Source organism: Mya arenaria, chromosome 4 (assembly GCF_026914265.1).
Source record: "Mya arenaria isolate MELC-2E11 chromosome 4, ASM2691426v1".
Lineage (NCBI taxonomy): Eukaryota > Metazoa > Mollusca > Bivalvia > Myida > Myidae > Mya > Mya arenaria.
The window spans coordinates 66,390,169-66,400,095 of record NC_069125.1 but is presented as its reverse complement, the minus strand read 5'-3'; the positions used below and the strand labels follow the sequence as shown (position 1 = coordinate 66,400,095).

Below are 9,927 nucleotides of genomic sequence, written 5' to 3'. Positions count from 1 at the left end.
CTATACTATATAAGACTTATGTTTGTCACGTAAGCTTTACACAGACCGATGACAGGTTACAACAAACAAAGCCAATGTAAACGAAATACCGCGCATTAGGCGTCTAAACATTGAAGCTGGCGCATTCCCCTTTTTTCATACAATCCAAGAACTTTCATTTTATTATTTTCATCTCACCAGCCCTAATCTGGAGCCTTGATATACTATAATATCCATTGCCTCACCAAGATAAAGCTATACATATATGAAAGCAAACATAGGATGCATGAATTATGAAAAAAATGATCGGGAACAGGATTATAAAGAAGAACAATTCGACGTGACATGTTAAATATCTTTATCAAAAGTACAAAATAACAAAGCAAGAACAACAAGCAAATACAAATATGACAAAGACAAACAGTTTCACAAGTCAGGCCCGGTATATTCGTTATCTTATTGCAAGCGCAACAACCCGTGGTAACATAAACATCCTAAAGCGCACCCATGTTCGTCGATCGAAAATAACATTTCAAACATCATATCTGTACTGAAATAATTTCCAAGAAGTATTTCAACGGAACAACATTGTAATTCATCTCAGATTGATTTGAGAGTCGTCTTGATATGGTATTAATACTCAGGTGATAACAGACCCAGACGTTGTACTGTCGTGTTTCTTGCAGGGCCCATCATAAACTTTGACTATTGGGTTAAAATCTCCTTTGCTGCAACAGAGGGAATAAACGTATCAATGAAAACAGTATTCGGGAAATGGAGATCAGTTAATTGTTTTTTTTATGTTTCTGGTTAGTTTGGCACCAGACGAATGAAATATAATTTGAATAGAAGAGCGCGGCTTTAATTGTATATATTATAATATTATGCAATTAATTAAGAAGGTGCACATAGTACAGACTTTCGTAATTGTGCGTGTTTTGATATTCTAAAAATCAACCCAGACACACAACGGAACATATTTATTCTTATGAAAATGCTATTAGAATGGAGGTATTACATACAGACAAATATTCTCAGTGCTTTGCCTTTCTAGTAGACAGGAGTTGTTGTAAGTAATCTGGTTTGTCCCGCACACCGGACTGTGCTCAACGTGTGTACAGTTGGGCATTTCACACAGGATAAAGCATTGCACGTCCATTCCTGAGAAAACGGAGAAAAAAGATGGGAACATATTTCTTTTTTGACAAGAATTTTAAAATATATGTTCATAGTGATGTATTCATCTACAGCCATGTTCGGTAAAAGCCTTTATATATATATATTGCCATGTAATAAATGCATCTGTTGCCCTTCCAGCATCATGTCATAGCCGAAACATTTAATGAATACGATTGATAAAAAAATCTGAATTATCTTGTGGTCGCTGTCACATATATATATATATATATATATTTTACGCCTTATCAATGTTTAGTGAAACTGAGAATTTCACACTACCTTAAATTCATGGTATTTTTATATTCAATTATGCACTATATTTATTAGTATTGTGATTATAATAACAATAATAATAATAATAATAATAATAATAATAATAATAATAATAATAATAATAATAATAATAATAGTAATAGTAATAATAATAATAATAATAATAATGAAATAAATGGTAACAAAAACAAAATAACATTTTATTTAATAGTTTATAACTTACTTGCAGCAAAGAATATTGTGACAAGTACCAATCCTTTCAAAATCATCTTTCACGAATACTGCAGTTGGAAGACATATTTGCTTATTATACGAAGTAATGTTCCTTCTTATCTTAACTGTTAAAACTCCTCCTTTGCACGTCAATCAGAAAGACCCACCCCTAATACTAGTCACACGATATATGAACTGATAAAACGTTCACTTCACCCTTTTATAATAGTTCTACCCGAAGCATTGTGACAGTGGAAAAATTATCTTTGAGTTTCTAAAATCTTTTATTTATTTTTAATTTATGTCCATGTTTATTTTCTCAATGAAAATGCTCTCGGCTATATAGTTAAACAACATTTTTTTCAGATATTCACCAAACACCTTTTGCATGATTTACCCGTGTTATTGAGAAATAAAACAGCGTTCTCAGTCAGTCCTTTTAATTCTATGTGGACTGTTAAAAGTCATGTTGTCATTGTTTTTAAGAAAACAAGAGCATTAACATTCTCCTTATCCTTTCCATAGAAACAAACTGACATTCATGTTTAAAATCTTAATTATAAGATTGTATTCTGCAAATACACATGCATAAAAAAGGGTTATATCTCTTTCCACCATATTCTATAAATACTTATTAAACTCATATGATTAAGATACCCAAAGAACAGCTATGGTCTTGTATACCTTCTTCAAGCCTTTGACCGTCTTTATTTAACCAACACATAAGGTAGTAATCTGTAGGTCCCATTAGCTACAATACGTGTATACCAATATTAAATATTGATGCTTAAATACAGTCGAGTCCCGTTGGCTCGAACCCCTAGGCACCGGAGAATATACCTTGAGCCTCGGAAAAATCGAGTCATGCGGGATTGCTTACGTTAAGTATTAAGAAATCGGTCCTTAACATTCAGTTCGAGCCAACGAGCATTCGAGCCAAGCGAGTTCGACCCAACGGGATTCGACTATAGGTACCCCTCATAATATGTGTATCAGTTGAAAGGGGTTTAATTGCTGATAAAAATCATATTGATAAAATGACGAAAACTTTAAAAAGTACATTGTGTGTATGCTATGTTTTTGAGAGACATAATTAAATCTTATTTTTGTAACTGAAAATGAACATTATTGGTCTATTTTTTTAATGCAACATGGCCAAAAATATTATTAAGAAACATCATTTTTGCCTCACTGCTTATATTTTCTTTAACTGATCCGAAAATTAGACCAACATATCATATGATATAACCTGGCACTAACATCACCTATATAGTTAAACAGCTGGATAAAACCAAATATTCTTTAAAAAATCCCCAAATACTGTTTCCCTTATGACGTTTGATAATAAAAAAAACCCATGGAACTATAGGATTCTTCTTTATGGGAGTGGTTATTAAGTATTTACGCCACCCTAAACGCTTTCGTGGGATAATTTCGAAGATCAACGAAAACAGACGCACGTTTCGTACGAAAAATATTATGAAACGCAAAATATCTGGAAATAACGCCGTACACTTCGAATTGTACAACGGATAAAACAGTCCTCAAGAGCCAGGGCATATACATGAATTTACAAAAAAGAAGAAAGTTGTTTTTCACCCTGAAGTAAAAGTTTTTATATTGTTGATTTTAACATGACAGTAACAATTTCTTAGTAACAATTTCTTATTGTCCCTAAAGTTTCCATTGTCCATGTCTATCTTGTAAATTCTTGATGCAACGCCTTTGACCCGTACGGAAACATTTGACATAGTACGTATTTGCTCATTGGGCGATTTTTCTTGTATCATATTAAACTAACGCCTCACCTGAGTTATCACTGTTTTGTTTTTATGCCATGAAACCCGTCAAGTGCATTCGCTCAATCTCATATACACCTTGGCATTTGCTAAGTAATAATTCAGATAATGCTGCAGATGCTTCGGCTAGGCCAAAGACCATGATACGTTAATAAATCGTAACTGGTTACTTATGATTCTCTTAAACATTTTTAGATATTAGTTTTGTTTCATGAACATATGGTCGGTTAACTTCGATATTTTTGCTTCGTTCACTCAATGACATATACTTGACGTTTCGTTGTTATTTGCTAGTAATACAATTATACCTTATTAATCATTAGACAACGTGTTTCAAAATATAACTCATGTTATTGTATCATACCGAAATGCTTATGTTTGTTGACATATTAAACATGCTGTTTTCCATTCATCAGCTAAAGTGGCAATTATGTAAAAGGAAAAGAACGCTTTTTAACGAATGACATTTATTAAACTTGAACACATTGCACCAACATAATCATATATTGCAACAAAATTATGTTTATACACAATTAATATACAGCAAAGCATACATGTATTGTATATATACAAAGATCACTATACAGTTTTAACAGTGTTGTCTCCATATCTCTCAACGTTAAAAACACAATTGAGGGTCCGGTTGTTTATTTTTGTTGTGAACATTTCATGATCGAACATCTGTTATATTATTGCACTCATTGTAGTCAAATTACCGTTAAACGGAACTCTTCATGATTGTTTACCCACTCGGGACTTTCAACGCAGAGGTGAAGTCAGCTTTAGTATTTGCTAACTAACACGGGGTTGCCACTGCGATTAACCATGTCTGGTATCTGATTCCAAAACGTTGTGGAGTTTTGAATCGTGTCACACTCTTCCCCAACAGCTCCTTAGCTCATCAACGCCCTCTCTCTGGCATTTAGATGGCGAAGTATTCATCGGTCAAGAAAGAATGACCTGTCATTGGGGGTGTCGGAAGTGTCTGAGCGGTCCTTGCAATGACCAGGGTGAACCATTACCAGGGGACTGAAGTCGCCACTACTGTAAAGAGAAAGCATGGACATTAGTCTCTCAAAAAATATAACTCATGTTATTTTAATTTAGATAATATCCTAATGCAGACTAATCTTTAATATGTCATTAATAAGTTTGTTTGTCAAAAGTCTTGACAGAAGAGTAACTGCATTATGCATCCATGTAATACCTTTATAGCCCCTATTTAAAAAAAAACATCATTCTTCGAATGTGCAAATTACATAGTCTTTGATGATCTCATTAAATTGTTTTAACGACTGTAATATGTAATGGCATATCGTCTTACAGTGTGCAGTATTTCTTCTGATTCTCCACTCTCAGTTCACAGTCGTTGTCATATGTTTTGGAGTTGGAGCAACAGATGGGCTTGTAGTCCTCGTCCGTACAGTTTATCTTCTCGGCGCATTTGATCTCCTGCAGCCAGAACCGCTTCTCCCGTACTGGTATACTGAACACGCCTGAAATAGCAAATGATGAAGAATTGTAATAAAGAAACGTTAAACCATATTTATTGAGAATTGAGTATATTTACCTAACATAAAATCATAAAAGTTTATTTTTTATTTTTGTCTTTATTTTGCATGCACTGAAAATAGCTACAAATGCAAATGTGCAACTACAAGATAAACAAATAAATTGCATTGCTTACCAACAATAAACATCGTAACCAAAGGAATAACCAAAATGAATTTCTCCATGTTCAATGTTTTAAGTTTTCGCTTACGTTCTTAGCAATGTAGGTGCAAATGAAATATGGAACAATCTTCCAACCGACAATGCTTTATATCTGTCCCAACACTACACCCTGCAGCTTATCAAACCTCAAAACTGTGGTCTACAAGTGGTTTTGACATAAAAATTGACCATTTTGATTATAATAAGATCCGATTATTATTTTATCTAACTAAGTGGCCCAAAAGGGGTTAGTCCTTCATTGATTGACGTCATAGACTTTTCAATTACATCAATAAGTTGGCCAAATTAGATATCCACCTTTTAATGTTCTGTTTGAGATCAAGATTTAACCAGATGTCGACGTACACACCCTGGGAAGATGGTGATAAATTCGGTTTAAAGCCACAAAACATCTGTGATCATTCAATATATGGTTTTTGTTGACATTGTTATCGTTTATATTTTGATTAAATCAGTCACTTGTGTCATTGCGCAAACTGGCGATTTTTGCAGTCTTTTTCTGTGCTTATCTCAATTAATGTGCGTCGAATGTAAATAAAGGTGCCCTTGTTTTTGTTATCCTTTGGGAAATGAATAATAGTTTTAATGTCAACGACATAATGCTTGAACCCACGTACTACATTGCCTTATGATAAAAAACAAGAGTTGAGCGAGTAGGGATGACTGTGTTTTGCAAGGCTTTACCTGAAGCATGATGGATTTATATTTTTTATATATATATCATGACGTAAATGTTTAAAAACAAACTAGTTTTTTTTGTTTCAGATCAGTATTCAAAATTCAAAGTACTTTGACAGAGGACATTCTCGTGCTGAAAAAAGCACTGCATTAATAATAATCCTTAACATGTTAATTTTATCTGAATTGATTCTTATACCTAAAACAAAATGATGTAAACATCCATACGATCATAATACTTTACGTATTCACTTTATGTTACAAATATCACCTGCAAATGAATGAATAAACTGTTTGCACTCACCCAAAGAAGAGTACAATTATAAAGAGGCCATCCATGCAGCATAGATGGAAAAGCACTGAAATTTTGCATATATAGTCAAATGGAATCACTGTGCATAAGGGGGAAATTGTCACAAAGCACAAAAAGGTATACGTGTATGTGATATGGTTTTGTATTTCTTCGAAATATCTACAAGTTGAGAACAACTATATACATGCCATGCCTTCCGGAAGAGAAATGAATAAAGATTTGTTATGTCAATCTGCAAACAGTTTATTACACCCATGTTCACAACATCGCGTACAACACATTTTTACTTAAAGCATCTGTACAATGCAGTAGATAATCTACCTCCACATAAAAGATACAGATAATATCTTTGAACCAATATCATTATGAACTAATGCATTTCATCATGTCAACTCTTATTTCGTTTGTGTTTCTGATTTCGTCCAGTTTTTGCTTTGTTTTTGTCACCGTTGTCAGATCTATTTTTATAATAATTCTGAATTGTTTTACCAACGTTTTTGTACACCATATATTTATCTTTGTTCACGTAGTTTAATACATCGACTGCCTACGTGGTCTTTTGTGTATGCAAATGTTGTAAGACACCTCCAGTGATTTTGAACGATCGCTCAAATCCTTTGATAGACATATTAATGTTGAATGTGGATGTGTTTTTTGAGTGAGTCTTTTTGTTTTGTTTTGCTTGTGGCAAATCTAGACTGTCTAAAATGTTTTTGCTACTTAATGCCCTCTGTGATTTCATTTGAAACAGATTAATTTCCTTACTTAAATTACAGCCAGAGTACAGTTTTTTGTCTGTGGTCTATCTTTTAAAATAACACTAATGAGCTACGGTGACAGACCAGTAACTATGGCTATAAACGACTGTTTTAGATAGATCTGTTAAATGCAGTTCTTAAAACTTTATCTACAGCTTCATTAAATTATTTAGTGATCAATGTGTCTAATGCACTGGTCAGTAAAGTCTTCTTTTCAAACACGGTTTTACCCAAGTTCAGTGCTTCGCCCCGTTCATTTGTTCTATATAGACATGTACAGCAAAACAATTAACAATCATCTTGTCTGAAACTGCTTCCCTACACATTTCATTTAAATAGTACCGGTGGTGTTTCCGTTAGCACCGTATCTGGAATTCTTGTTTTAAAAAATACTTCATGATAGAACAAACATGTTAAAACTAGTTTGTGTTAAGCCAAAAGGTTTTTGTTGCCTCTGCTGTATATTTAAATAATTTCCAAAAATGAGAAGATCTGAGCAGAAAACACATGTCAATTTATTTTTGTATGGGAGCAGTGATTTGATTATTGTCGCATCTAATCAGTTATAGGTCAAGTACCTAAGTTGTTCAACTTGTGTCACTACAAATTGTCATGGTTTGTCCCCCCGCCAATGCTCATTTTTCTTTGCATAGAACCAAATCACAAGTCAACCTAAAGTACACAACTTTATTCAAGGAGTTTATGCCATGTTTTAGCAAGAGAGCACTAGGCATCTTTATAGATTTGCAAAGGAAATTGCTTTTAAAATTATAATATAAAATATAAATTCTTTAAAAAATTCTTGTTTAAAACAACCGTTTGAAACTACAACCTTGGTAGTCATCTACTCATAGTCAACGATGCCCAGCCATAGCTCATTTGTTTATATGTGGACTTCACTAGAACTGTTCTTATAATGTTTTGTTAGGGTAGCTGCATTTCTCTGCCTAAAACATTTATTGCAAATCGACGATCGATGGTCCACTACCGAGCTTGTTACAACCATGCACAAAAGTAATGGTCAAAGCAAAAAGTTCATCTCTCATGTATGCAATCTCTGGGCCTCTGTACCATTTCTAAATAGATTATCTATAGGTCATCTGATTTCGTACTTTAAACTTTTAAAATATAGTACAACACACTTGTATCCCATTTAGTATGTGTCCATGATGCATTGTATTCGCCAGTGCTGTTGAGCGGGCGGTTTAATGGGTTATCAGTATAAAGCTTGTTATCAACTATTATTAGTAGAATAACCGAGACGAATACAAATATAGACTGACAGATTGGTGGCTTGCATCAGGCTGTCTGGCCATAGCTAATTTAAAGTGATTGCTCTGTTTACAGACGTATTATCCTTTAATCATTGTTTTCTGGTCCAGTTTTAAAATGGGATTTAGGATCGACATTAAATCGTTGATTTACATGATTTAATATAATGATGAGTAACGGCGTGAATCATTTGGTGTATTATTTTTTTATCTTTTGTCACGGACACCTTTTGATGGACTTGGTGTTCCCTTAAAATTAAGCTATTGCTTTCCCTCAACACACACCAACATACTGTTAATATATACATACATACATATATATATATATATATATATATATATATATATATATATATATATATGTATGTATGTATATATTAACAGTATTGTGTATTATATGTCGACTTGTGAATAGAAAAATGAGCATATATAAAAATTTAAACTGAAATAATAATTGTTAACGTCATTTTTTCATTAAACGTGATTCCTCCGAGGTTTGTATCAGTTTATAAAACTATGTTAGACATTATTCATCTTATCAATAATTTATTTTAACCACCGCAGCATTCTACCAAGATAAAATTAATCCTGTTAAACATCTAATGTAATCAACTCTCCTACAAGGCGAAAAAATACACCCAAAAATATCGAGCCAACTGAAATGCTCTTTTAAAGAGTTTTGCTGGTATGGTGACGCCTGATTACGCCTTATAAATCAGATTCGTTGTGCATGAAGAAGTGATATATTGTACATTGAAACTTGTTTCCTTTTGTTGGTTATGTATTTAAAAGACTTTTAACAAGTGTGTTCATTTGAAGTTACGAATATTAACAAGAGCGTCGCTAGGCGGGTCCATTCAGTATACGGGCAATCGTTGTTTTCTGGTCTAGTTTTAAGATGTGATTTAGGATCGACATTAAGTCGTTGATAAACATGAATTAATATTATAATGAGTAACATTGTGAGTCAGTTGGTGTTGTTTTCTTATCTTTTGTCACGGACACCTTTTGAATGACGTTGTGTACCTAAATTTTAAGCTATTGCTTTCCCTAAACACGCATAAATAAGCGATAAAACCGCCCGCTTAACAGCACTGGCGAATATAATGCAACATGGACACATACTGAATGGGATACAAATGTCTTAGTTACGTACTATATCATATAAGACATTTATCGTATAAATCGTTTTTTTTTTAAACTCCGCAACATTCTCCCGAGTTAAAAAATAATCCTTGTAAAAAGCAATGTATTTAAAAGACTTTTAACAAGTGTTATCGTTGGAAGTAAAAAACAAACAATGTATTAACAAGAGCGTCGGTAGGTGGGTCCATTCAGTACGCAATCAAGGAAATAAAAATGTATCAAGCTTAACCCTTTTTTTCAGTGTTTTGTTTTTATCATTAAAGTCAAATGAGTTATACATGATAATGCATTAAAACTGCATTGACCGTGTTGTGCGCCTTTAAAACGACGAATGCTAGTTCCTTGAATGTCCATAATAAACTGATTTAAGAAGACGATAACCAAAGTGTGTTGAGCTCATCTACAAAGACTACTTGTTGGAAATTAGCAATGCGTATTCATAACAGTTTTAGATTGAGAAACTCAGATAGTTTATATTTAAAGCTGCACTCTCACAGATCGACCGTTTAGACAACATTTTTGCATTAGAATGACCCAATTATTGCTTAAATGTCTGAAAACCAGCGATACAAGGCTGCTGACTA

The 9,927-nt window shown here is 33.3% G+C and overlaps 2 protein-coding genes across 2 annotated transcripts; both read right to left on the bottom strand.

Moving 5' to 3' along the window:
• Positions 1–322: 322 nt before the first annotated feature.
• LOC128232501 (serine protease inhibitor dipetalogastin-like) lies at positions 323–1,802 on the bottom strand. Its single transcript, XM_052946074.1, has 3 exons — positions 1,655–1,802; positions 1,002–1,140; positions 323–707 (listed from the first exon to the last, which is right to left on the bottom strand). The coding sequence occupies exons 1-3, from the start codon at positions 1,698–1,700 to the stop codon at positions 620–622; spliced, it is 273 nt and encodes a 90-aa protein (XP_052802034.1). The 5' UTR covers positions 1,701–1,802; the 3' UTR covers positions 323–619.
• Positions 1,803–3,913: 2,111 nt separating this feature from the next.
• On the bottom strand, positions 3,914–5,248 carry LOC128229598 (uncharacterized). The gene is made up of 3 exons (XM_052941354.1): positions 5,131–5,248; positions 4,768–4,939; positions 3,914–4,487 (listed from the first exon to the last, which is right to left on the bottom strand). Exons 1-3 carry the CDS (start codon positions 5,177–5,179, stop codon positions 4,382–4,384), a joined length of 327 nt encoding a protein of 108 aa, XP_052797314.1. The 5' UTR covers positions 5,180–5,248; the 3' UTR covers positions 3,914–4,381.
• Between the last annotated feature and the right edge of the window lie 4,679 nt (positions 5,249–9,927).

Coding starts and splice junctions, on each gene's coding strand:
- LOC128232501 (XM_052946074.1), bottom strand. CDS start 1,700: ATGATTTTGAAAGGATTGGTACTTGTCACAATATTCTTTGCTGCAA. Junction 1,141..1,654: donor CACAATATTCTTTGCTGCAA/GTAAGTTATAAA, acceptor CCGTTTTCTCAG/GAATGGACGTGCAATGCTTT. Junction 708..1,001: donor AGCACTGAGAATATTTGTCT/GTATGTAATACC, acceptor CCTCTGTTGCAG/CAAAGGAGATTTTAACCCAA.
- LOC128229598 (XM_052941354.1), bottom strand. CDS start 5,179: ATGGAGAAATTCATTTTGGTTATTCCTTTGGTTACGATGTTTATTGTT. Junction 4,940..5,130: donor GGTTACGATGTTTATTGTTG/GTAAGCAATGCA, acceptor TTGCTATTTCAG/GCGTGTTCAGTATACCAGTA. Junction 4,488..4,767: donor CAGAAGAAATACTGCACACT/GTAAGACGATAT, acceptor TTCTCTTTACAG/TAGTGGCGACTTCAGTCCCC.